This window comes from Bombus vosnesenskii, unplaced genomic scaffold (genome assembly GCF_011952255.1).
Source record: "Bombus vosnesenskii isolate JDL3184/JDL3185 unplaced genomic scaffold, Bvos_JDL3184-5_v1.1 scf7180000013285, whole genome shotgun sequence".
Taxonomy (NCBI): Eukaryota; Metazoa; Arthropoda; class Insecta; order Hymenoptera; family Apidae; genus Bombus; species Bombus vosnesenskii.
The window spans coordinates 1,000,875-1,028,790 of NW_022882938.1; the positions used below are offsets into that span (position 1 = coordinate 1,000,875).

The 27,916-nt window shown below is 43.1% G+C and overlaps 1 protein-coding gene across 5 annotated transcripts in view; it reads left to right on the plus strand.

Annotated features, from left to right (window-relative positions):
* Positions 1–500: 500 nt before the first annotated feature.
* Positions 501–27,916, plus strand: part of LOC117232268 (DNA N6-methyl adenine demethylase) — a 146,246-nt gene continuing 118,830 nt past the window's right edge. The window contains exons 1-3 of one of the 5 annotated variants that reach the window (XM_033491544.1): positions 501–595; positions 929–1,844; positions 15,472–18,209. In XM_033491544.1, the coding sequence (XP_033347435.1) occupies positions 17,088–18,209 (1,122 nt within the window). In that variant the 5' untranslated portion in view covers positions 501–595; positions 929–1,844; positions 15,472–17,087. Of the gene's footprint in view, positions 596–928; positions 1,845–2,414; positions 2,622–2,642; positions 3,241–5,996; positions 6,251–15,471; positions 18,210–27,916 lie in introns of those variants that run through there. The other 4 variants (XM_033491548.1, XM_033491543.1, XM_033491546.1 and 1 more) reach the window with 4 other exon arrangements.

The following is a 27,916-nucleotide window of genomic DNA, read 5'->3' on the forward strand; positions in this document are numbered from 1 at the left end:
GCGCGGAGGAAAAGGAGGAAACAGAAGAAGGCGAAAGCTTGGCTTTGGGTCGAAGCAGGCTCGCAGCATCCCCTTGTTGCTTAGGCATCGCACGAGGGGTTGCAGCCCGGTCTATCGCGCTTGCGCGTGCTTCTATCTCCCCGCCACTCCCGTTGATCACCCCCCACTCCAGAAACGCATCGAAATCTTTCGTGCTCCGTCTTGTATTCGGTCAACTAACTCACTCTCGTTTCCCTCTCTCTTATTCTGGCTCGCTCTCTTTTTCTTTCTCCGTTACCGTCTCGTTTGCTTTTTCTCGCGTATACAACAGCAGCAAAGAGAATAGGAGAGGGAGAATAAGAGACGCGGTGCACGAACGTACGCTCGAGTTCCCCTTTCCCTTTTCCCTTTCCCTTCCCACCGATGGTCCTGGGTATATCCTGGGTTCCCGCCATGACGAACGGGATGACACCCGAGAATAGCCGAACAGGCCCGAATCGCGACCGACGGCCGAAACGCGGGCAGCTGCGACTCCGGACGGACAAAGAATACTCTTGGAGCATACAGTCACCGCGCGGCGAGCACACTCACCACGGGGCAGTCCGCCGAACCAAAGGTATAGTGTTTTGATACGTCGTCCAAGAGTAGCCGGCCGACGTTGTGCCTCGTAAATGTGTGTTGTGTGTTTCTGGGTATTATTCGGCCAGGATTACACAGAGTGTGCACGTAGTATGAAGCGTCGAACGCGAACGTGTACGAACGAGGGAGCGCGAGAGGAAACGAAAGAAAGCACGAACGAGTGAGACAGAAAGAGAGAGAGAGAGAGAGAGAGGGAGGGAAAGAGAGTGAGAAAGGGAGGAACGTGCGAGGTGTGCGTGCGTGGTTGTATGTGCGTATGCGAGCGTGCGTGAGTAGGAGCAGGAATATTAAAAGACGACGCCGGCTCTAGGTGATTTCTCGATCGACGCGCGACGATTCGTATGACTGGAGTGGAATAGGAACGAAAAAGAACGGTGTTACTATTGTTGCGGTTAAATAAACGGAGAAGTTTCTTCTTTGAATGGCTCTCGTAAAAACACGTGTATGTTCCGCTCGTGGTTCATCGTTTCGATCGTTTAGTGTGTTGATAAAACAAGGAACAACAAAGTGATCGGGAAGTATATGTATACGTACGGTGATACGAGACGGAGAAACAGTGGGGAAAAGGAGCAAAATTTCGTGATAAAAGCAAATCGAAGGGACAGGATAGGGACACGGGTAGCAGGAAGAACGAGGACGGCAGAGACAGTGTTAAACGGTTTCCGCGACCAGAGTTCCTACGTCTTGTCGTGTCGATATTATCGGTGATTGTGGATGAACGTTGGTTTTTGGCGCCTCCGATATCGATCGCAGCGCCGACCGATCGAAGAAAAATTTGGAATGTAACGCCGGTAGGGCATTAGAACGGCAACGGTAGTGGCTGTAGTGGGTCCGCCGCGGCTACGACAGCGACAACGGCAAAGGCAACGACGGCGACAGGGCGACCGGACGGGTGGAGTGTGCAGCAAGAGGGAGAGAGCACGGAGGATCACTCTCGCTTTCGTTCGGCTCTCCCTCTTTATCTTTCCTTCTCTCCTCTGTCCCTCTCTCCCTCCCTCTCTTTCTGCTTCTCTCCTTTCTCCCTTGCTCGCGCAGCGGCTGCTGCTGCTACTCGTCGACTAGTAGGAGAACGGAGAGAGAAAGAGAACACAAGAAAGAGAGCGAGAGAGCGCCGGAGGAAGAGAATCGTCGCGCGGAAGACAGAGCTAGAGCGTGTGCCGGCCGAGCAACAAAGAGAGAAATACCTCGTCCAGCCGAAGAAACCGAAGAGAAGGAGAAGGAGAAGGGTAAGTGCGCGAGCTAAGCTAACGTTTCCGTGGATCTATCGATGCGCCCGATACCAATCCGTTTCGGTGGGAACGATGTGTTTCGATGTGTTTAGTTATTCATCCTGTATCGTTGTGTCTTTCTCGTTGTCGTTCGTTGTGCTATTGTTGACATTGGGAACCTGTTCCCATTGAACGTACACGCCACCGAGGACACACCAAGTGTCCGCAAACGACACGGATCAACGAAAGCGAACCGTGTCCCGATGTAAATCCCCTTTTTCCTTGCGAACGATCATACGGAAGTTCTCACCCGCGACACGTTTCCGTCGTCGTGGTCTTTTTGCTAAGTCCGCCGATCATCACCACCGCCATCAGTATCGGCACCACCTCTACCACAATCTCACAATCTCACCACCACCACCATCACCATCGTCACCGCCACCACCACCACCATCGCCACCACCACCTCTACCTCTACCACCATCACCATCGGCACCACCACCACCACCACCACCGTCGCAACCGCCACCACCACCACCAGACCACTACCACCGCTGCCACCACTACCATTGCCGTCAACGCCTCCTGCTAGCCGGCGGCGATGCACGGTAGTGTCCTCGAGCACGGCGTGCACGCATCGTGCTGTGAATGTTTCACGAGTCTCGCGCGGTGCGTCAGGCAAAAACACGTTGTGTCGTCGTCAGACGGGTGACGGGCCAAAGTGCATCCCTTCGAGATTCCCGGTGTTTTCGAGGCTCGGCTCCGACGGTTCGTCGCGTAGTGTATGGGAAACAGGTTCTTAAACACCATTCTCTTCCATATAAACCCGCGTGCATCACGACCTATACCGTACACGTAAAGTTACATAGAGAAAGAAAGAGTGAGAGAGAGAGAGATCCTTTTATTTTGTTTTTCGCCTCGATTGCGCGTGAACCTAGCCTAGCCTGACTGGGAACAAACGCCGCTTTGGTAAACAGCATTATCGACTACACACGGAGTGCTGTTCGTCGATTGTGTAGAGTTTGGTGCCGGCTCGCCTGGTGTGGTGAAGAAAACGGGAGAAAACAAGAAACAGATACATGATTGATTTTCTAACGTTCGAATCCTGCAGTCACTGCTCGCGTGTTCCTTGGTATACTTACATAGTGCTTGTATATGTAACTGTATGTAACGTGTGTTTCAAGATTTTGTCTATGCGATAAACCGCGTGGTGCGGCACACACGGTTCGTCGAAATTTCGATCGTGATCCCGTGTCAAAAATTTTCATCGGCAACGGCCGTTATCGGGCTCCAGCAGTGGTATCGGAAGTGGGATATTGTGTGGCAACGGCTTGAGTACACCACGAGGATCAAGCACGAACAATTTGACCCTGATCTATAGACGTGTGTATCGTACAGAGAAAAACGCAGCCCGGTAATAACGTGCAATTTGTAGTTTATGCGATAATAATCGACGCGTACACACGCGATCGACTTCGGGATCGTTAAGGGTCGTTTTAACGGCCACGTCGAATCATAGTCCTCGTGCTAGACAGGGAAAAGATCAATTTCCATCGGACAACCTTTCATTTCCATCTATCGTAAACGGTCCAAATAGTAACATATCCGCTTCTTTCTCAATCTTTCTGTAACAACGCGTGGATCTAAAAAAACGATCGGTCGAAATCGAAAATTAACGGGCGCGTTCCTAACGACAGGAATGCAAAGTAATCCGAAGGAGAAGCTCTCTCTGTTTCGCCGTCGCGAATGCGATCAATTCCCCTTTCTCTCTCGCTCTATTCCTATCTCCTTCCTTTTTTCCTCCGGTTCCCTTTCCTGTGGGTGTTCCTCCTTTTTTGTGTTGGCGAGCCGCGCGCTACGGCCGCGGATAGGGAGGTGGGGGTGGCGGCGGCGGCGACGGCGGAGAAGGTGGTAGGAGGGGGCGAATTTCGGCCTACTCGCTTCACGGAACGGTGGAACGGATCGGAACGGACAAGGAACTAACGTCGTGGACCGCGAGAACAACGGGCGCCAAGAGATTTAAGGGCACGCACAGTATCCCTTTTACCTGTTCCATGTTACTTTTTTCATCCTTTTCCTTCTGTCTTTCTCCTTTCTTCTTCCTCGGCGATTTTTCTTCTGCTTTCTTGCCCCCTTTCGCGCCGGCACTGTTCGAAAGGGTCGCGAATGAACTTGGCCGCGAATAGACCGCGATGAAGTCGGACGCGCGAGTACAGAGTAGGTAGAGTCGCGAGGCAAAAGTCGATGTGCGGTCGTTCGAAAAGCGATCAGTTGTTTTCCGCGTATGAAATAGAGAATACTTTCGTCGTGTACTTTTCTTTTCTTTGCTCCAATAAATGTATTATTAGCCGAGGCGTTAATACTAGAATCACTATGAGACTTGGGCAATCCATTAGGTAGGAAAGAAAAGAAATTTCGCAAGAAGGTATTCTGTATAATTTAAATCCTTTAAATATTTATCGATATCAACGACTTGTTGTCATTTTTGCAACTTTTATAGTCGTTGCCACGTGTGGCTGTTTTCCAAAACGACGACTTTTTTTTATCAGTTATTTATCATATATAGCATATATTTTGACATTGATGCCATGCATAGAGAAACATAGTTTCAGTACCTTCAGCATAGTTTTTATCAGTTAATTTTGTACTCGTAATCGTTTTTTGATCGTGAATCTTATTTACGGACGATCTGCATGAACCGCTCGATAGTTGCTCTCGCGCCTAAATTCAGACTGTTCCGCAACAAATTCGCGGAGATAACAAGTCGACCGGATCGTACGCTCGTTGTACATTGTGGTTTGCGTGCCGGGACAGTTACGCGTACTATGCGTGAAATTTTCATATTATCGCGTGTTTTAGACCCATTCGTAACCGTCGTAACCATCATAACCGGTCTTCAGTGACTACGCGTTCCGTGATCTAGCTCGATCGAACGAGGTAAAAAGAACGAAAGTAAACCAACGGAAAAGGCGAAGCAGTTGCATGAAGTATCGAACGACGTTGATAAAGAAACGAAATACATATGCATATGCGGTGCTCACAGCAGTATAGACGCGAAGCGAACACCTGTCCAACGTAGAAACAGGTATCGATGGCGAAACGTTGGTTTCGTAGGATCGCCGATCGGCCCAGAACGGAGCGTATACGTTATAGTTTCTTGTTCCTTTTTCTCCCTTTCGTAGTACGCCCTTTTTCGAAGCCCGCTCTTTGCGTGGGCTGTCGGACGTCGTTGTGCGCATTAATCCGTGGTTTAGCGAACCAATTTAAATATCAGCGGCGCGCTCGACGCAATTTTATATCATTTCCGATATCATGTGCTTGTGTGGGTGGGTTTAACAGTGTGCCCGCCCCCCTTACCCCCACCACTCTTCTCTACCTAGTCGGACCGTTACGCACCTCTTTACACGAGAATGCCACTGCTGTCGTTTTTCAAACATATACGTAACGTCTTCAACAACGTCCTCAGCATAGGCATTACATACAGCCGTTCTTATTACCTCGTGTTCCTCTAGCGTTCTTTTCTATTTCGTTTCGCCCCGGTTCTTACCCGTTCTACCGTTTCGCTCCGTATGTATGCTCGGTGTACGCCGGTGTACCGCATGTTACGTCGTCACGACGTACGTTTGCGGTACATATCGTGAAAGTGCACGAGCGCATGCGCACTCCCTGTGCTCTTACTCGCGCACGTGCGTGCATGTGCAGTGTGCATACGTATCGCGCGGCCGTGGTCTGCGTGGACGTTCGTGCACGGTACAACACCAGCTGTGGTCCGTTTTACGACGGCCAAACCAACGTGCATACGGCGAATACACGCGCGTGTTACGCGTACGTGTTCCAGCACACAGAGCCGCGCGCACTCGCGCGAATCAATGCGCACTCGAGCGCGTTCGTCCGCCGTCGAACACCGTACGCAGTGCCGTAAAAGCGTCGCTTGACCAATGCCCGTCCCCGCGTCCCGTCCGAGCGATTTCGACGCCGGTGCACGCCAGCAACAAGTGACCCGGTCGTTCCTGGGAACAACGTCCACGTCTATGATCGTTTTGCCGCGTTTTTACTCCATTTTCTCTTTCTCTTGATCGATTTCTAGCCTTTTTATCGAACGTGTAACTCGCGACAAAGAAAGTGACACCCAGGGATTTAGAGAACTGAAAAATGGGTGGCTTAGGGTAAACGGGTCGGTCGGGAGGAAAAAGTTGAAATCGGATCCAGGGTGGAACGTTTCTGTTGCCGGCGAATCGATAATCGTGGTACTTACGTACGAATGTTGAGCTACGGTGTGCTTCGTACAACGAATGCACTGGCATCGAAGAGAGGTTATCAATGGCGTAGTATGCGAGGCCGTAGCTTTCAGCGGATGAATAAGTTATATATTCTTCGACGATGCTAGTAATCGCCGCTACAAAAACAGTATTGTTATGACTTGAGTAAGTGGATGACGTCAGTTATCACGGCTTCTTTCTTCGCTATTTATTGCTACTTAATACGGGAGTAAATACCGTTTCATGATACCTTCAGCTGCGACTTTTCTTCCGACGATCGCCGGTTCGTTTTCTCCTCTATGCATGAGGCTATCTTTCACCATATTGGAAACCGTGCTCCGAAATACTTCTATTCGAATTTTATTCGTTTCGTGCTTGACACTCACGAGAGCGTGCTTGGCTCAGACATCGAGCCAATACTTATCGTTCTTCCGATCCAGATAAACTTCCTCCAAGTTCGATCTCGACACGCGAATCTTATCGATAGCTCGTGTAAAGTTAATGCTTCGCTCGGATCCTCGATTCACGCTTCGCCCTGATGCTGTAAATCTCTTGTAAATTGTGTTTTGCTTAAATCTGTTGCTACCACCGTCATCTTTTAAGTTTGTCGATTCTGTGGTTCATGGTTTTGCATTCACGTCTATTTTCAGATTCACGATCCTAATAGACGACAGGCGTTGGACTTTTACAAAGTACTGCCGTCTTCTACAATCGCGTCGTCTTTATAATTCTGATACTTTGTTCAAATTTGAAGCATTTTCTGCCATAGTTTGCTTCATCGTTCACTTTCATTAGCTGTTAATTTTTCTATTTCATAATGTTCCAATTGTATCAACATACCTTCTCTCCTGTCCCACTCCCTATTCTACCAATCACCTCCTACTCCATCAATCTACAAATTCACAGCTCCATCAATTCTTCCAACCTCTCAATTTCCTTCTACATCCAAATACCACCACTAAACTATTTATCAAACTCCTTACACTTTCATCGATTCCTCCAATCTCTCCTAGTTTCCTCTCGCACGTATAAGTACGTCCAACTCGATATTTAACCAAATCACTTGTATCTTCTTTCACAGCAGCTAACAAATAATTTTATTTTGTGTCGCGGTACGTCCTTCTTAATCTCAAAGTCGATAAACATAAAACAGCATTTCGTTTCACAAAGTAGCAGTGAACTGACTTACGTCCTTATGACCTTCAGCTCATATGTGCATCAACATGCTGCGAAGACTCGAAAAATCAAACAACACGGGGAACGTGAAACGTTTCAACGTATCTCGAAAAATGAAAAAATGTTAGATAGGAGATTCGAACTGAGGAGGGCTGTGCCGTACCCGTATTTTCGTGGGGCACCATATTAGCTGGCCACGCCGCTGGCAGCATGCGCTCGGACGAACGCGTGCATTCGTGAGCCCGTGTGTATGGATCCAGCGACGTGTGCGTGTGCGTGGGACCTTGAATCAAGCAGCCTTTGTCGCGAGAGTCGAGCGGGCGCGGGTGCGCGCGCTCGCCACCACGAGGTCGGCGAAAGTATACCCGGAGCTTTTTTGCTTGGGGCCGCCGCGAGAGAGGAGAGCTCGTCTTTTTTTCTTCTTCGCCTTTCCTTTTTTCGGCCTCTAGCGGGGACGGGGGACGTGACATGAGCGCGCGCGCGCCAGCGGGCGACCGAGGCGCACCGCCATTTTTGTTCCTCGTCGCCGTAATGCCGGAATTAGCGCGCGACGTACGCCGAGTCTCGTGAAAAACCGAGCTTATCGCTGTGGATTTACGCCTGCGGAAACGGAGATAAGCGGAACCGGGCCCGAATAATAATTATGAACCCCCGCTGACACTCTCGCCGATTTCCCACCGGTTCACCTACTGCTCTTGCTTCCTGCTCCTCGACCATAGGGTAGATTGCATTTCAGTTCGACTTGTTAATGAATTTTTCGTTTCTAGGATCTTTTTCGTTGGTTTTGTTAGCATTTGCGAGAGTAGAATCTTTTCTGGTAGCTTGTGTCTATATTAGGAAAAGTTATAGAGTTTTATTTAATTCTTGGTATGCCATTGGAGTCGCTTTGGCATCTCGTTACAGGCCTTGTCGTTTATGAATTTCTCGTTGTTAAAGTGCTTCTTTCTGTCTTTCCATGGTTTTTGCTGAAAGATGATTTCTTTCTAATTTGCGTATCAGGAAGAGTTGTAGAATTCTGGTTGACAGTTTCTATTCCATTTGCGTTGACTTTGATTTTGCTCTTCATGTCTTCAAGTTAATGAATTTCTAATTCTTAGGATGTTTTTCTCGCTGATATATTTTGATCTTTTGATAATTTGCATGTTAATAAAAGTTATAGTTTTATTCTGTTTTGGTGAGAAACAGATAAGAGAAATGATAAATGTTCATCTTTCCACTGATAGTATATAAACAAATTGTTAGTTGAATTTATTTTCGTTTAATAAAGGATAAGAGAAAATGTCACGACCAACTTCAGTAAAAAAAAATGTTCAAATTGTTGATCATTTGTATTAAAAGTTCTTGGAGTACAATTTGTAACTGGTTTATAGATTCGTAAATGATATTCTAATTTTTGAAGTGAGAATTATCCTGACGTATAATACCTACGCCTTTGTGTGAAATTAAAACTACAGTCGGTTTAGTTGAAGGTTGTGGTTGAAGTTTGTGAGCTACAATGTCAAGTTGATAGTGATAATTCCCGTGTAAAATTATGATTGTTTAGAGTATGTTAATGATACAGGAACTGTTACATCGAACACTACACCGTTTGACACGCGATATCTGAGTTACATAACTTGTCGGAACTTTTGGACTATCGAACACCTCCGTGAGCGATAAGATTACCTAAACTGTGATTCTCTCAAGCATATGTATCAATCAGTATATGTATGTATACATTCGTCGAGTGGCTCTTTACTGGTTTTCGTCTGTGCATCATTTGAAACTTGGTTTTGGAATGCACAATGTTTACAAGAACGTTTAAAATACCTATTTTTTCTTTTCCTAAACTTTTCTTTCGAACAGTTGCATAACTGCTTACACTGAACCTGGGTAAAAACTGGTTGCACTAATCCTTTAAAAAAAGGAGGAAATATATAATTGGAACGAATCAACGATTCATAATTTTCTCTAAGAATATTCCGAAAATTTTCAGAGCTTCAAATAACAATTTTGTTTGCCTCAGATGATATATTTCTAAAATTACAAGATACTTTTTTTTTAAATAGTTACGTAGAAAAAAAAAGGAAGGAACACGTAACTTCTATCTGAAGCAAATAGTCAATTCGACATTCTTTTACTGTAACTTGCTCTTTAGCTGAAATTTTCTGTTTTTCCAAGCATCGCCGTATCAGTAGGAAGGAGCAAAGTCTGCGACGAATCGACAATTCCATGCGTGCCGTGCGGCCGCGTGCAAAATCGTCGAGGCGAAATTCGCCCGCGTCACGATAACGCGGCGCGACGCCGTGGCCGAGTGGAACAAAGGAGTTCGAGCCAGCCGTAACTGCTCGATACGGGTACACGATAATAACGAAACGAGACGCGCAGAATTCCGCGGCGTCGTTTCTTGTAAAAATAAAAAAAAAAAAAAAAAAAGGAAGAAAGGAGCACGCTACGGTCGAACGACGATATACGCACGAACGTGTCGTTGACAATTATCCTTCGCTCGATGTACAGGGTGCGATGCAGCTTGCGCTTCGATGAGATATACATACTTAAGAGAATTGATTTTTCAAGATAAAATATATCAAAAGGGTAGCGTCTACCGATAAGTGTCTATAATTTAAAAAAAAAATTAGTTTGCAAATCATACAAGGAATGAAAGTTCCCTCGTTAAAATCACGTAACGAGATTGGTTTTTTAATAGAATTTTTTATTGTTCAATACCTAAAACTGAATGTAGGTTTTTACAAAGAAGTTTAAGGAGATATGAGTTTTATCAGTACGAGTTACTTCTCATACACGGGAAGTTTAGATTCTTTTTAGCGAATTATCAGTCTTGTACAAGAAGGTGAACAAATTTCCACCTGATACTAATTCAATCATTATTCGCCAATCAAAAGGCAAACTTATTATGTAACATCATTTTCTAAAAGTTTTTCAATTTTAAGTACTAGAATAATTATATACATAATTAACATTTAATTTCTCAAGAATCAAGTTATTTGCATTATTCTCTAATCAATTTGTTTTCGACGGTACATGTAAATTTCATCCTAAGAATATCTCCTTCTTTCTCTCTCTCTCTGTTTAATTACACCAAATGAAACCACTTTTCAACACCATATTTCTAAAACTCGAAACATTCGACAATTGAAATTCATACGATAATTATTCAACGTCTCTTGCCACAATTGTTATTAATTTTCAGCAACGTGTGTTCGTGTGCGGCTGTAGAATATTCCGCGCGCACAAAGGTCCGGGTCGCCTCGTAGCACAGGTTTCGTTAGCTCGGTTTTTTCGATGGCGCGCACTCGTCGCCGTCTAATATTAATTCCAAGCGCGCGGAATCTCCGATCTCTCTTTCTGTTGGCCAGCTGGTCCGCGGCGCGTTGCGCTTCTGGGAAGCCGCGCTCCTGCGTGCCGACGACGGGATATATCGTTCGGTGTCGCTACGCACGCTAGCGCGACCAGCGCGCGCGCTATTGAATTTTTCTGCGCGCAACTCGTACGCACACAAAGCAGTCAGGGCCCTCTCGTACACGGTCGATTCGACGAGAGTGCAACAACGCGACCAGGCGCCAGCTGCGTCCCCTCTTCCTGCTTCTTTTCACGGCCGCGACGTAGCTTTTCGAAATTTCGTCTCGTCTTCCGCCGTCGCGACGCTCCTTCCGCTATGCGTACTCATAGATCCGTTCTTGCACTCTCACATCTTATTTTCCGACAATTAGTCTTCGCTCCGCCTGGAAATTTATGGTAATTCTTGAATCTATTCGCTGGTATAATAATTTGAGATTTTTCTAGCAATTTGCACCTTTTTTTTATTGATTATTCGAAATCCGGTTGGAGGCTTATTTGTAGCTTACACGAATACATCTATATAGAAACGTATGAATTAAGTTGTTGATCTTATCATAATTAGTTCCTTAAATTCTATAATGACATTCTTCAAGGGGAATTAAGGTATAAAGACTGCAATGAAATTTGTAGTTTTGTGTTCGATGTGACAGTGAATTCAAAAGATTACGTTGTTGAAATTTTTACGGCATAATACAGACAAGCGCGTAATACACCTACACTTTTGGTAAAACTGGTAAAGTCTATCAGACAGGTTTCTACAAATTGGAGTAACCGTGGGTTATGTTCTGAAAATCTTTTGACTGTAAGTTTTGTGGTAATTTTCGATGATTCAAGTTACGCATTACAAATTACTCATTACAAGCCCATAATTCCTTCTAAATTTCATTGCTCCACGTATCTTGCGTCGCTCACTCCAATATTTCCACCTAAAAACAAGCCCATAAATTCTAATTACGTATCTTGAAACTCGCCTCTCTTCCCAAACGTACAAATGCAGACACGCACGTGCTTTTACCTATATGTACACATCGGACCATTTCCAAAGGAAATCGAAATCCATTCGAGAGATAGCTTTAATTTATACCGATCCCGTGGCCGGAGGAATCTGAGAAACGATAAAACATCTCGAGGAAGCGGGAAAGTTTCGCGTCAAGTCGGACGCCGATAGCAGCCGAATCGATTTTCAAGCGACTGCAGCAATTTATATTCGAGCAGGCCGAACATATACCCGTGTCATGAATTCGCCGGTTTCTTTCGAACTTCTTTTCTCGAACTAATGTTTCTTTCGCGAACAGAAGGGAACGCAGACGTTCTCCGCGGCCGTGCTATCAGCGCGGCGAGTTTCGCGACCTTTAAAGACTAAAGTTCGCGGTATTCAGTGTAGATTAGATTTATGGACAGTTAGAGGAGAGTTCAATCTCCTGTGGCCTGCGTGCTGATCCTTCGTGCAGGTGTTTCCACACAAAACTAAAATATCGTGACTTGGATTTCCTAATGAACCGTGAATTTTGAATTGTTGGAAATTTCATCTGAAATAGAAGTGGAATTCTTTTAGTATTTTTGTAGACAATTTATTGCAGGAATTTGCGAAGAATTTATCCTTGGAATTTATTTTAGGAATTTATTTTCCTGACATTCAATTTGCGGTCTTTCTTTTTTTATTCATTTTTTTTTTTATTTGATGAAATTCTTTTTCGAAAAATGGACTGATGTTTGAAGACACTTGTGTTTTTCTGAAAGACGTGCTAATAGGTGACACCCAGTGGATCGTAGTCTCGTGCTGGAACGAAGAATTCCTGGCAGCGAGCTGTTCGCTCAAATGTCGTTATTTCTGATGCACAGCGGTTCGTTCAAGGAAATTCGTGGAACTGTTCGATTCTTCGTTAATTCGACCCAACTGGCCGAATTTGTCTTTGTCCCATGTCACGTGTCGACGCAGCGTGGTATGCGCAAGATGTAGCGTGCCTTGAAATTTTTAGTCTCGTCGATCTTATTTGTATAACTATATCTTCGGAAAATTTTGTTTGTACCTGCGCTGTGCTTCCTTAGGAAAATATCCTGAAAAAATTGCTGCAATTATCGTTGCTATCTTACTGTACTGATATTAAAGATATCGTAGGAAAGAATCTTAATACGAAGCTTAATTAATCTTAATTGGAATACTTTCTGGTGTATGAAAGCTTTTTTATTTTTCATTATGAAATGTGAGTTAAATTCTTACGTTCGTATAAATAATATCGAATAGCGTATTATCTTTCCTCGTTCGAAAATGGGAAATATCAACGTTCGAACCCGAAAATGGCGTGCCATCCAGAAAACTAAATTCTCTTTCTACTACAAAAACAAAATAAAGGTCCCCGATTGATACGCACGATTCTTTATTACATTAATAAATTCTATTTTAATTGCACCATTGCAATTAAATTACGAGCTGTGGCATATACCGTTGATTATTCTGTATGCTTGTAAACGTCGACAATCTGTCTGAAAATGTCGAAATGGAGTACGATCGATGAAACGCAAGACGTGTTAAAGCCAGAAGTGAGCGTTTCAAAGGCAAACAAAATCCTTGTAAAGGCCACTTTCAGCTCGTACAATTCTTTTAACACGTTTCGCCGTTAAAACGGTTCTTAAACGATTTTAAATTGAGCACAATCGAATGAAACAATTCTCAAGCAATCTGAAATGAAATATACTCGAAGAATGGAAGAAGGGACGAACAGCATTCGCGCGCAAGTTCGAACGAAGAGGCAACGTGACTCGCGTTTTAATTCACAGCAAGCGAAAGTGCGCGTCGAACGACAGTGCAAGTTTCCAACGATAGCGAAAGCTCCGTCGGCCACAGCTGTAAAGCTATTAGAGAGAGTTTTGCAGCGAGAGTGGCGCGGAGCGATGGAGAACCGGCCGCGAGATAGCGACAGAGCTATTGCTCTCTCTATGTACCGGCCATTATGTGCATCCACCAGCCGTGCAAAAGCTGGCTGGCGTGCGCGCGCCAACAGCACACGTACACATTCACATATCCACGCACACATGAACATACGTATAAAAGCGTAGCATTGCTGATCGTGTGGATGTGTACTTACTCTATGCACTGCGAATAAGAGACAGAGAAAGGGAGAAAGAGAGAGAGAGAGAGAGAAAGATAGAGAGAGGTTGTTAGAAGGACAGAGAAGGGTTAAACGGCGGTCGATATCTCACAGAGGACCAACATCGCACCGCTTTTTGACGATGGCTTGGAACCGCTTGCGAATCGCTCACTCATTGAATTCTGTAGAAGAATTCCTTTGATTTCTTAATAATGCGTGTATTAACTTATTGTACGATAGTTTCATGTTATTCGATATTTATCGATCGAATATTGGAGTAAACGAGGGTAGATTGTATAAGAAAGGAAGCGTAGAATCAAAGATTAGGTGGTATAGTAAATGTACTTCGATGATAGTACAAATTAAACATTTTAGGGTGATTAATTTCTTAAAACAGGGTAAGTTGACGGTGGGTCAACGATAGAATAAAATAAAATACAATATGATGATATATTTATTGGTTAAATAATGTGGTAGAATATCAAAGTTTAGGAGTTGTGCAGTTCCATTTAATGCAATACCTGTATGACTCTTTCATAGAACACCACGTTCTATTCTGCAAACCATTAAATATAGTATATGTAATATATAATAATATATGTAACATAACAACTATACTTTTAACATACAATGCTATTTCTTCCACCTTAAACATTCAAAATAATCTCTCAAAATAATTTCATTTATCATGTTAAATTATTTACCATTTACCATGCGCGGACCTTGAACCATCCATGAATTAACAATACTACAATACACAAAATATGAATATTATATTTCCAGAATTAAATCGAGTACAAAATATACACATTACGAAGATCAATGACAAAGGGTGACTGTGCAGTTTTTATGAAAACAAAGAATTGTAGAACGCGAAAAGCTCGTAGCCATCATCAGCGGTCTAAGCAACGCTGAATGAACCGTCCGGGGACTAGGGCACAACATTCGCGGGTATCAAAGCGAGCGAGTAGGTGTGCAGACACGCCGAACGTAATAGTAACCTTGGCTTAGCGATGGTCACGTTATGGTAACGTCTATGACACGTTCCCACGTAGTCGCGTGTCACGTTCTCGCTTACGATCGCCTCACGTGACCATGGAGAAGGGGGAGGACTCAATGAGCCTCGTCATCGGGGCGTTTTTATCTCGAAACGCTCCGTTTTTTCCGAAGCAACTCGTCACGAATTTCGATCGTCTGCCAAATTTCTTTTCCTTTTCTTATATTTTCTTTCTCTTTCCTTTTTTTTTTTTTTTTTTTTTTTTTTGAGAAAGTATAGTGAGATTATTTTCGCAAAAGATTATTTTCATCGAAACCTTTTTTATTCTTTATGAGAAATTATAAGAATTCTTTCTTTCCTTTTCTGGAGGCGTTGAAGTGTACGAAAATGATGATAGAAAGTGTGGGAGTGTGATGTGAAAACTTTTTATTTCTCAAGAGGCTAGAGATAACTACGATGGCTACAGAAAGTATTTATTTGCATCCCATTGTATTGACCGTAGCATTTACGTACTATGTAGCTAATTAGATCCAAATATATGAGTAGAATTTAATCAGATAACACTTCAGTAAAGAATAAGGATTCGTGCAAGTACATTTTGTAGCCATTGTATATTCTTTTTGTTTCTGAATGTTGAAATGTTCGTCCCGAAAAACGTAAGAGTGTGTACAGTGAAAATGATCGTTGTGCGAAGTTATGGATGAGAAACGAATTATATTAACTGTGTTATAGATTTAGTAGTAAGACGACTGATTTTAATATCGTGTTGTGTCTTTCTGTTGCAGATCGTACAAATCAACCGCCTTCTAACAAGCCACATTAACCTCAAGTGATTTCTATTTTCTTACGAAACGCGAAAGAAGTAATTAGTGTGTTTATATCGACGTAAAACAAAGGAAGAAAGGAAAAAAGCGAAAAGAAAGAAGAAGAAGAAGAAAGATATTCCAAGAGCTTAAGTTCAGAAGAAGACAAAGCATTAAGAGCTATAGTATCTAATTAGTGTACAAAGTATATCTGAAACAAAAAAAAGAAAAAATAAAAAAAAGTCCGCCAGTGCCAAATCGAAAGACGAAACGAAAGAAAAAAAAAACGAAAAAGGAAAGGAAACAGAGTAAGAAAGCAAAAAAACGGAGAAACGCGTTTAACACGATTGTTGTACGTTTAAGATCAGATTTAAAAACAAAAGACAAACGAAACAAAAGGGAAAAAAGAAGAAAGAAGAAGTAAAAACCGTAAACCAAAGAATCTACCATTTCTTTTTTTCTACTAATCACTCAGCGAGCTAACGATATACTCACTAACCAGCTAGACGAGCGGCGATCTCTTCGCGAGCAGATTTAATTAGAAGAAGAAAAAAAAAAGCGCAAAACAGAAGCATACGAAATAAGTAAATGAAAAAATCTGACCGACAAAGTTTTCTAAGCTTATAATAAACAAATTTTACGTGATAGGCAAACTAAAAGTAAGGGTTGACGTTCTTTTTTTTAAAAAAATAAAAAAAAAAGAAAAAAGAAGAAAAAAGTAAGACAGACGCACCTACTCTTAAAGAGCGCGTATGAGAATATCTAATTAAGGAAAGAAGAAGAGTCCCATCCAAAGCGAAAGACAGACGGAGAGAACGCAGGCCGCCCTATATATCCGGAAAAGGGGACTCGCATATAATTACTCCCAGAGAAACCGATCTACTTCAGTTCGTAGCCTAAACCTGTTGAGTACAAACGACAGAAATAGAGTTATAGAGAGCGAGAGAGAGAGCGAAAGCGTACGTACGAACGAGAGAACGAGAGCAAGTGAGAATAGCGACAAGAGTGAACGCGAAAGAGGAACGAAGAAGAGCTCTAAACGAGAGGCAAGAGGAAGAAATTCAGGAAAATCACACATACACGCTGATACACATCGATACACACCGATACACACGATAAAGAAACACATACACCGAGAGAACGCAAAGGTACGAAGCTAGAAAGAAAGGCAACACCAGCAGAGAAAACACACCAGAAGAATCGTTAGGAGAAACCCGCGTTTCAGTATCGACCAACGGAAGGTTTGAGGCACGGAAAGGCATCGATAGAGAAAGAATATTCGACCCGTTCTCCCAGATGTCACGGTGCTGTGGGAACGAGTCCCGAGCACGCGTCGAGCAAAGCGGATAATCCCGATAACGAGCGTCCAATCACGATCGTGGAAAAACGAGCGTTTATAAAATCACCCGATAGAGGAAACAAGATCGAAAGATCGGAAATTCGTGTGCGTATACAGCCGCATACGCACCGTATATTCTTTCGCGCTGTCGTTGATTTCGTCCCGGACCAGTGTCAGAAACATAGTATTCTCGGAAGCAGAAAAGTAACACGACCTCCTGCGTGCAGGGGGTTCACGTCGAGATGACGTGGCGGGGAAGATGAGCGCCGAGGTAACGAAGGAGGTCGTCGCCACCGAGAGGGTAACAGGAAGCCCTCCGGCGGCGGTCGCGACCTCGCCGAGCTCGGTCGGTCCAGGTGATCCGGCGCGTCACCTGCCGCCATTCAGCAGCTTCGCCGGGGATAACGCGATGGACAGCTCGACAACACTGACTACCCTTCACTCCCAGGACGTTGGACTCGGTCTGACATCCTCCTGGGACTACTACGAGGGACTGACGGGTCGCTTGATCGATTCACGGGGTGAGGTGGTTCTCGCCAGCCAGTACAGGCCATGGGAGTCGAAGAATGCCGTTGGTGGCGGTGCGCCGACCGCCGCGCCAGCCGCCGAAGGTCTGCCCAGCTTCGCGAGTCAATTTACGGCTCCTAGCGAGGCAGAGCCTCAATTAACCGCGCTCACGCCATTGTCGCCAGCCTCGATATCGCACTCTCCACCTGTCACGTCGGCGGTCGGCCTGCCTAGCTTCCACACGCTCGGCACGCCGCTCCCAGCCCCGCATCCGCATAGAGGCAGCGTCGGTTATCCTTTGGTACCGGCTCCCGTTCAAGCTAGAGAGGTGCCGGCGCTTCAACAGCAGCTACTCGACGAAAGGCACATTCAGTTGCTGGGTTCCAGTCCGGTGCAGGCGTTCCCGCCTCCGCCTCCTGGACATCCTCATCACACGGTGTTGACCGTGGTGAAGCCAGAGTATCCTCAGTTGCATCACGCCAATTTCCAGAACCCGATGTCCACGGTGCTTGACTCGTCACCTACATCCAGGCCGATCGGCATCGACGGCAGGAAAAAAGAGCGTAGAAAAATGCGAGCCGGCTCGATGGAGTCCGAAGACAGCGCTGGCGCCGGAAATGTCGAGAGTTCTGGGCAAGTAGCCGCGGTTTCATCCACTGCGAACAGGGGGGCCCATCACCTTGGTGGCGGCATGGCCGACGCCGACGGTGACGGCGGACTCAGCGACAAACCGGCCAAAAAGAAACGCAAGAGGTGCGGCGAGTGCATCGGATGTCAACGCAAGGACAATTGCGGAGATTGCGCGCCATGCCGCAACGACAAGAGCCATCAGATCTGCAAAATGAGGCGGTGCGAGAAACTCACCGAGAAAAAGGTTAGTATGTTTTATCAATCAATTTCGTTTTCATCGACGAAGCTTGGAATTTTCACGATCACTTATCAATGGTATATGCGAAATTCTTTCGTGGTTAGGGGGATGGGAGGATCGTTCGGCACCCAAGGTGAATTTAAACTTAATCTAATCAGAATGGAGTATACGTAGAACAATCTACAGACTTATATAGAGCAGATATTAGTTACCAACATTTACTATTTTAATATACAAAATATACTTTTCTGATTGAAGCACGTTGAAACGATCGAAACGTGATATTTCTTTAAACGGGTCTTTCGTAATTTATTAAACAGTCCCGAAATTTTCGTTTGTAATCATTTCTTTACTGAAAACTTCTCCCCTTTAAAAAAACACATCGGCGCGTAAAACACTCGAAAAGTTACAAATTCGCTCTGTCTGCATTCACTTTCGCTGGGAGAGGAATCCTGTTGCGCCGCATGCGTTCGCGCCCGCGTAACTGGAGTAATTCCGCGAGAACGAGTGGATCGAAGGGGCGATGAAACGAGCGCGAAAATGAAGGTGGTCGGCACGCGACATCGTTCGAAGGGTGGGGTTGGTTGTCGGCCCATGTTTCCCTTGAAATTCGTGAAAATCCAGGTGCACGCGGCGCCCGCTGGGAGAAAGGGGTGGCGCACGGATGCCAGGATAGGATAAACACTGGCATACAGCCGCGTTATAGAACGCTCCGTGTATATATAGATAGAGGCTGAACTTGGCCCCGATGCCTGAATGTGCCGAGAATCCCAGAGGGAAATACAGAAATACAGATAACCGAGGTGGTTTATTATTGTAACGACATTGAATAGGGGGTTGGTGGGTTGACTGGCTCGTTGGCTGGCTGGCTGGCTGGCTGTTCGGCTGTTCAGTTGCTTTTCCTAGCGACGGATTCGAACTGTGCTCAAAAACGAGCATTGTAAAATTTGTTCTCCTATATTTTCCCTCTCCTGGTTTTTATTCCTAAGAAATTGTTGCGCTTTATGAATTTTTATTGGACTTGAATGAATTTTTAAATAAGGAAGAATATTATCGAGAGCTGGTGACTCTATAATGTCGAACAAATATTTTTATTAAGTATTTAAGAGGAGAGATTGATCAATTTAGATGTTTAAAATAGACAATGTTCGTTTTTGAAAATGTGGAACAAGTGTTTAAAAACGAAGACTGATCAGTTCAGAGTTTTAAAATAGGAAGAAGCTTTTCTCGTGATTTTTTGTTGAAACAACGGGAATGATTTACTTCCTTTTATTTATCAGAGACGTAGCGCTGCAAGTGGAGGTTATCGTCAATTATGCATTTGCAATGCTACGGTTCAATTGTTTGATACCAAGGAGCCACACATATGAAAATTATTAAAAAAAGAAGGAGACTGTGACGTTCACGTTGATACAACAGAAAATCACATGCCATTCTAACAACGTCGATTTACCAATAACTTGCCGCAAGTTGATTATACCGAATGTACTGCTCCTCGACTACCGATTCTGATTAGAACAGAAAATTGCATTCCTCGCCGCACACCACACGGTCGCAATTTATTTGCAATCGCAATTCATTTCGTAAGAGACTGAGTTAAATATTCTCAGACCCATTTAAGTTTTATCGAAACATCTGCAATAAAATTTTCTCAGAAGTACTACTAAATAATCATCGAACAATTATTAAAATTATATTACTACGAAGTAGTGAAATTTCTCAAACATGCGGACAAACGATTATCAAAATAGTGAACCTTTTCAATCCCTCTGCAAAATCTATACGATGATAGGAGATATTTAAAATATCTTTAATTGCTTCAATTCGATAAGATAGTCATCGAAAAGTAAAACGAACTCCAAAAAAATTTCGAAACCCACATTTAACCTTTATTGAAAAAAGAAGCACGCTTTAGAACGATTCGATTCGATAGGATAATGGCATCGAAAGCGAGAACGAGCCACGAGTAGACGTGGAGAGTTCGTTTTGAAAACTCGAATGCACGAGGTCATTGTACTCCGACGCGAGTCAATTTAATGGCAAAGTCGCGGGCAAGCGTGTACAGAGCGGTGTGCAACAAACAGCCGCGCGGCGTCGCCGTCTCGTAAGCAGCTCCGCTTATCGTAGGGCAAGTTCAAGGCTCGTCGCGGGTCATAATAATCGCGTATCGAACTCAGACTCGTTCAGAAACAAACGTGTTGTTTGCTGCCGATACGGCCTAGCGCTACTTCTCTCTTTCTCCTTTCTCTCCTTTGCTTTCGTCTCTCTCTCTCTCTCTTCTCGTCACGATAAAACATGCTCGCCTAACAATTAAAACGAATCGATTCGTTCCTCGACAAGCAAAGTTTTCTCATACTAATCACGTGAAAATCGAGAAGTCGTAGTATTTCATTTAAACAATATTTTTTAACTCGATCTTTCTTTTCTTGCGTAAGATTTTTTGTCCTTTCTCTTCCTTTTCTTTATTTTCTGTGTGAAATGGAACTGCGATAAGAAAAACATTCAGATCAATGTTCGGCAGAGAATCGAACGGCCGGTCGTTGATACTGATAAGAGGAATGTGTTCTATGAAACGCGTTTATCCGTTAGGGATTCTAGAGATGTGGGTGTAAAATGAGCGATGTTAGCTGTTCTTACCAATCGTTCAGCTAGATCTGCCAGTTTCCATCCTATCATTCGTAGTCAATAACGCTTCTCTCTCGCGTTTCAGTAACAGCAATTTTGCTGCATTATAGAAACTCAACAGTACCCTAACAGTATCCTAAATATTTAATGCTTCTTAGCGATTATAACATGGTATACGTTCGAAAAATTTTGTTGAAATATTTTGAAAAATATTGAATCAAATTTCTTTCTCAGCTTTCGTAATAAATTACAACTGAATGGAATTGTAAAACAGTTAAACTTCCAAAGTTTCTTAGAACATACGTCGGACGTGTCAAGGAGCGAGATTTTACTGGAAAGTTCAACAGATCGACGATGATTTTCACGAGTCGTCGACTCGTAGTTGCTTCTTGTCTTTATCGTGCCACTTTCCGAGAGCTGACCTTAAGTGAGTCACTGACAGCTATTATCGTGACTTTCACGGACAGCCGTGCGTAGGCAGAGCGCATCTCGTGATGAGCCGCGATTAAACGAGAAAATTGTTGTTCCGCTCGATGATAGCCTGTCGAGTGCAAATAATATGCGATTCTCGAAATCGATCACTGAATAACCCGTCATCGTATATGCATCACCTTCGTTGCTCCATTATGCCGCGACAATGACAACCGATTATGTTAAACTCCTCTATGTTCTACGCCTTGCTAGAAGAGGGACGCGACGTCTCTGCCCTCCAACATTTCATAATAATCGCGACAGGCAGTTGAAACTGGGGCATCCCGATTTTTTAGACTTCTGTCCCTTGTAGCAGGAAAAAGGACATCCTTATTTCGTCATTTTAATTAGATAAGAATTATAAAAACGTATAAAGTAGTTTTAATAACAAATTTAAATTTTCCTCTACCAAATAGCTTTTATCTCTATCCCATTAGAAAACTAGCAAAAAGAAAATATAAATAGCACAGAACTGTCGTTTTGTAGAAATAATTAAATAAAAAATGATCGCGCTATAATATCGCGATAGTATTAGAATCGTTAGACGATTGTAACAATTAAAATTCCAAATATGAAATAGCCATCTGTAATTTCACATTCTGTGCAGCTACTTTTGATTTTAAAAAACGAACAAGTTGCACATATAACACTTCTCCAAACATTTCGTGATCTTTACGAGTACATTGAGACAACGTCGATCGGTTAGGAGTTGCGGGACGACGCACGACAAAGGCAAGGTAAAAAGGAAAAAGAAAAAGAAAAACGAGAGGAATGGGAAGAGATGCTCGGATGATAGATGGGCAGCGGCACGAGTCGAAGGCCCCGACCGGTATACAAGCATTGCCGTCACAACAACCCACACCATCGCGGATCTTAACACCCTCTTTATCCCGAGGGAAGGCTCACCCCCCGTGTCTTTCTGCTCGCGAAACAGGAGGCCACCCTCGAGTTCATCGTACACCTGGCTGCTGTCGAGAGGCCATCCGCGATGCCCCAATTTTTATCGCCTTTCTCACTGTTTTGACCCGTTTCATGACCGAGGGTAAGCGATTTTAACCCCTCAAATTCCTCCACAAGTTCTTCTCCCTTTTCTTTTTCTCACTTTCGTTTGCATCTTTTTCTGTTCTGTGAAACGAATGCGCGTATTACTCGAATAAACAAGAAGCTTGATTCCGACTGGAATTGAAGATGAAAGACGAAATCGCAATCGTGCAATCGACGTATTAGCCACGTCCTCGGATATCGGTTAACCCTTTGAAGTATTTTCTTCTTTTCTTTCGTGTAGAAAAAAAGAAGGTGATGTAAAGAATTTCTAAAATGGACAAGGAAGATAATTTTGATGGGTTTGAAGTCGAAAATTGCAGAACAAATCGCTATTATGCGACTGCTGCAATAGTTTTCCATCGAACAACCCTTTGAAACATTTTCTTTCGTTTCCTTTTCTTTCGCGTGAAAACTTGTATTTCTGGGATAGAATGAAAGAGAAAGTTGGTCTCGGATAGTTTGAAGTTGAAAGTCGGAGACGGAATTGCGATCGTGCAACTGGCATGATATCCTCGCCCTCCGACATCGATCAACCCTTGAAAACGTTTGTCACTTGCCGGGTTTCGCTGCAATTGGATCGATACGTATACTCTGCGGAGGAAAAGTATCCCTACGCGCGAACCGGTTAATTGGCTGCATTGTCGCCTTTTTATGCCAAGGTTGCAACGATAAGTTATCGAGAGAGGTGGGTAGAGGCGCGAGGAATTTTCTTAGACGTCGGTCTTACGAAGAGAAATAATTCCAGAAGCTAAGAATGGAGAAGTCGACTTTGGCCTTTGGTTTTCTTTCCAATATGATTCAGTAGAAGTATTTGGTAATGCTGTTCACACTGTAAAGAATGTTTCGTTTTAAATCGTAGAATTTCAAGAGCTGACTTTTTCGGAACTGCAGATATAATTCAGTTCCCTTCCTTTTCGCTATCAAAAATAGGTATCAAGCTCAATTTCCCTCAAGATGGAGACAATTTCATATTAAAGATTTTATTCGTATTCGTAAAAACACTTACTTTCTTTCGCTTTCTGCCTTGCGTCTTGCGTCTTACCGTGTTAAAAACGTAAGACATAACATTGAAATTATGAAGAATATATATGTCGGAGATGAAAGGAAAACCGGAGCCTTCCCTTTGCAATTTTGAGGAAGCCTTCTAATGCTTTAGCCTAGATTTTATCATAACTGTAATTAAGCAATTGTCATTTGTAATTGTTTGATATTTGTGAAAGCGAAAGTGGGTTCGAGGTGACAACTGGTCGCTGAACGTAGCCACGGTCACGGGATAAACCTTTTGCCTGACGAAGGTGTGGATCGGTTGTATTGTTCTCCCTAGAAATCATATAGAATTGTACTTTAGAGATGTCGATATAATGGGACACACGTTGTATTAGGAGTCAATCTCCAGACAGAAACTGCCTAGTAACAGCGTTTGGATCTTTCTCGATGTTTCCAAAGTGTATACAACAAACTTTTGACAGAAATTGCCTAGCAACAACGATTGGAACCTTCTCGATGTCTCCAGCGAGCATATAACAAACAAATGCAGTCGTATAGCGAAAAAGATTTTCATCAGATATTCATTCGTGTGATCGCCTTGGAAAGTGATACATCGAGCAATTTACCGAGTGTCTCAGCAATCGTATTTTTGTGTTTAAAATTATTCTACGCATAGTAAAGAGTTATCCCGTTGACCGTGGATTCGTTTGAACCCCGGAACATTGTTAATAGCGTTAATTAAATTCATTATTCGTAAAACCTATCAATCGTTAATCTCGTTATTCGTTAAATTTATTATTCGTAAGACATATTATTCGTTCCTCTTATTGTTCGTTAAACTTATTATTCTTTAATCTAATTATTAGTTAAACTTATCGTTTGTTAATCTTATCATTTATTAAACTCATTATTCATAATATTTTGTAAAATCTTGTTTACTCGCGTAAATATATTCTCTGTTTCGTAAATCAATGGCTAATTCAAACGAAGAATCATTACGCGCCTTAAATCCTAATGATAACCCGACATATATTATATACACTCGACGAATACTTGCTGTAAAGGCAAAATTGTGAAAAGAACGATACATTAAGGCGTTGACTAGCATGTAAATGCAATAATAAATACAATCGTCTATAAATACTTTTCGTAGCCACTGTATATAAACAACCACTTGTGGAACACCCTGTAGGTATTTACTACGTCGTTGCTACAATAACAAGAAAGACGGATAGTCCGGAGGCAACCGAAAGAAGTGTCAACGCCCACGCCGCCTCTTGCGCGGTATTACGTCGTGTTACGTCGCCGGGAGCGGCGATTCACACGTGCCGGTCGGGAATCGCGCGTTGGAACCGCCGGGGGCAGCGATCTTCAACGAAGATCGCATCAGTGACGTGCGATACGCCGCGCGTTTTGCGGTCTCTTTTGCGGTCGAGTTTTCGCGCGATTTATTTCTACGCTAATGGCATCGTTGGAAAATTTTATACGTGACCTACGCGAACGAAGGCACACGCAGCAGGTTCTAGAAATCGCTGGACATCATGGGCGGAGCACGACATGAGGATCAAGCAGTGGGGACCACAGTTGAATCAGCCTGGAGCAAATGGGCAATGGGTGATCTCACTGACAACGTGCTCGTCCACGCGCTCCGCCCATGTTTTGTCACGATTTCTGTCCTAAATATTGATATGAATTTGGGAAACGATACAGAAATTGGGAACGTTCATGCGAATTCACATTTTTGGAAAGTGGAAAATATTGTTTTGTGTGCATATGATATAAATGCTGCACATATTTACACATACGAAATTCTCATCAACGATAACAATTTTTGCAGACAGTTAATCTGCAGAATACCAGCCACCAACGTCATACGCATATGTGCGACGTTTATGGATTAATTATAATAGAATTTTAAGACACGAAACAAACAGATATATTATAATTGACGTGCTCTTGGTTAAAAAGAATACAAATTGCACGCGATATTGTTGAGGTATGATATATACGCTTCATCCTCGCCAAATAGTGTTTGAAGTTTTATATAAATACAATAAGTAGTTCAATTTATTATAGTATAAAAAATATTATCACGCGCTTAGACAAACGAATGGTATCATTTGATCAACAAAACAATTTAAAATCGTATCTACACACCGTGAAACCTATACATTCCAATCCATTACAATCCGATTCCTCACACGGTGCTCCAACTCCGCCAGCAATCCACGGATCATGCCGCTCCATTTCCAAACACATAAACCATTCCATCCTAATCATCATAATCATCAATCACCCTCCCTATTGCAATCAAACAAAAGCACCCTATCAATGTCACCCGGCATCCAGCCGAAACATAGTCATCGTTCAATTTCCTCTGCGATCAAGCAAAGTCAACAAATCATGAAACACGTTTCGTTTTCGCTTTCCAAGGCCGTGGAAAAGTGAATGAGCCGTTTCTCAACGTCTTCCCAGGCCCGAGTAGAGTTGATTGGCCTGATGTACGATAACCCTGAGGCAATTGCAGCCGGTTATCGGACACGGTTATCGGTTCGACGAGTGAAACGCGCGCGAATCGTCGGATCCGACGCTGTCCAGTAACCGAACACTCGCCGGATCCTCTTTCTCTCCTCTTTGCTACCGTTGACAGGCTTCGTACAGTTCGATTTATCGAGAAACCGGAACCGAAAAGCCCGCCCAATGCCGATTATTCGGTTCGCGTTCGAACCAAAGGGAGAATCACCCCTTTCCGCGGATCGATCCAAACCAATCGACCGATCCGTCTACCATTCGATGTTCTTTTCTTTCGGGGTGGATGAGGTTGCCGATGATGGATGAATAAGAGGATTTTCTTTGTAATTTTCTTTCGACTTTTTATAAGAGAATGACGTGGAATGGTAATAAGGAAGAGTTTTTCGATGGTTTGGAACGAGGGCTTGATTCGTGAGATTATGCATTCTGAATTCTAGTTTAAAGTCATATTCATCATTAAGACTATGAAATTTGTCGAAATGATGGAATTCATATTATTCTTCTTATGGTTATTAAAGTATGCTAATTTTGCAAATTAAAATTCCAACATGATTAGATTCAGATAAATTCTTAAATTCACATTTACGTGTAATATATTTAAGTAAATTTAAAACATTAGTAATTCTGGCGTTAGTGGATCGACTATTGAGAAAATTTTGTACTTTTTCCCTTTGTAGAAAAATACCAGAGCAGCATAAGCAAACGTGTAACGATAATTCTTTGATGATAAATCTATAAACACTATTTCTTTTTATTTTTACTATTGCTAAAGTCCCCATTTACATACGCGAGATTTGCCATCATTCCTCTTCGTTTAGGCTTATGTGTATTATATACGTTATATACTTGTTAAAGCGTATAATCGTTCAATCGCGTTATTATCATTTTAGCATAGCAAATATCGAGCATTTGTTTAATTTAAATCTCTATTAACGATCTTTTGGGAAACATAGAAAATTATTCGATTATTACTCGTTCATTAAATACGATTGGAATCTCTCTTCCATTTCTATAAAATATTTTACAACTTTGTTATTATACGTATATCATAATTCCGTAGAACTTTCACTCTCAATCCTTATTTAGCTTTTACTCGATTTAGGATTAAAGTGGATCGCATTAGGGTTAAACGATCCCACAAATCGGTTGACGCGACGAAAAGTCGATTTTCGGAAGAGGAGGAAAAAGAAATTCAATTCGATTCGTGTAGCAAATGAAGCGAGCGATTAAAGAGCGTTTCGATTCGACGTCGGCGCTTTCGCGTTTTCACCGGTTTTTTTTTTTGTCGGCAAAAGGGAGGCGCCGAGGTGCGCCCGCGCGCCTATTTCGTCGTAATAATGGATATTGAGAGCCTGCCGGGGCACAAGGGATCGATCGAGCCGCGGAAGTCGAAAAATTCGTCCCACTTCCTGACCGCCTCTCGGCGAAACGTCTCGCAACGGTGAACTACTCCCTGCCCTTGCCTCCTTTGCTCGGGTTCCTTGCTTTCTCTCGTGCTCCTGCTTCGCTCCTTTCCTTTATAAAATCTCCCGACATCGTTCCATCGTCTATTTTTTAGTCGCTTCCACTTTTTCTTACCACTTTACGACCATTTTAGAAACCATTAATGATATTTAGCAGGTAAAGAATGGAATAAAAGAAAGTACGTATAGTCCAAAATTAAATGATATATCAAACTGTTGTAATATACCACTTATAATCTAACAATACCAGTTCAAGATTTAAGAAAAGAAAGGAATATCTTACAAATGTACAGTATAGTCTTACAACTAAAAGGAATTTATTCGCGTTACTGTATAAGTTTGATCTCAATCGAGAAGCTAACTAACCATAATTATAAGGCAAACTGTGCCTCTAACGCCAGTAAAAAAATCATCTTTGAAAAAGAAGAACTTATAGAACGAAGAACTTGTTCACCTTGTCGCGTAATTTTCATCTCGTTCAGAAAACACGAAAGATGTGAACAGATTGCTCGCTTCACTCCGTTCATTCTGCGAAAGGAAAAGTCGATTAATCGTCGCCCAGGACAATTGACTCGATTAAGAGACGCGGAC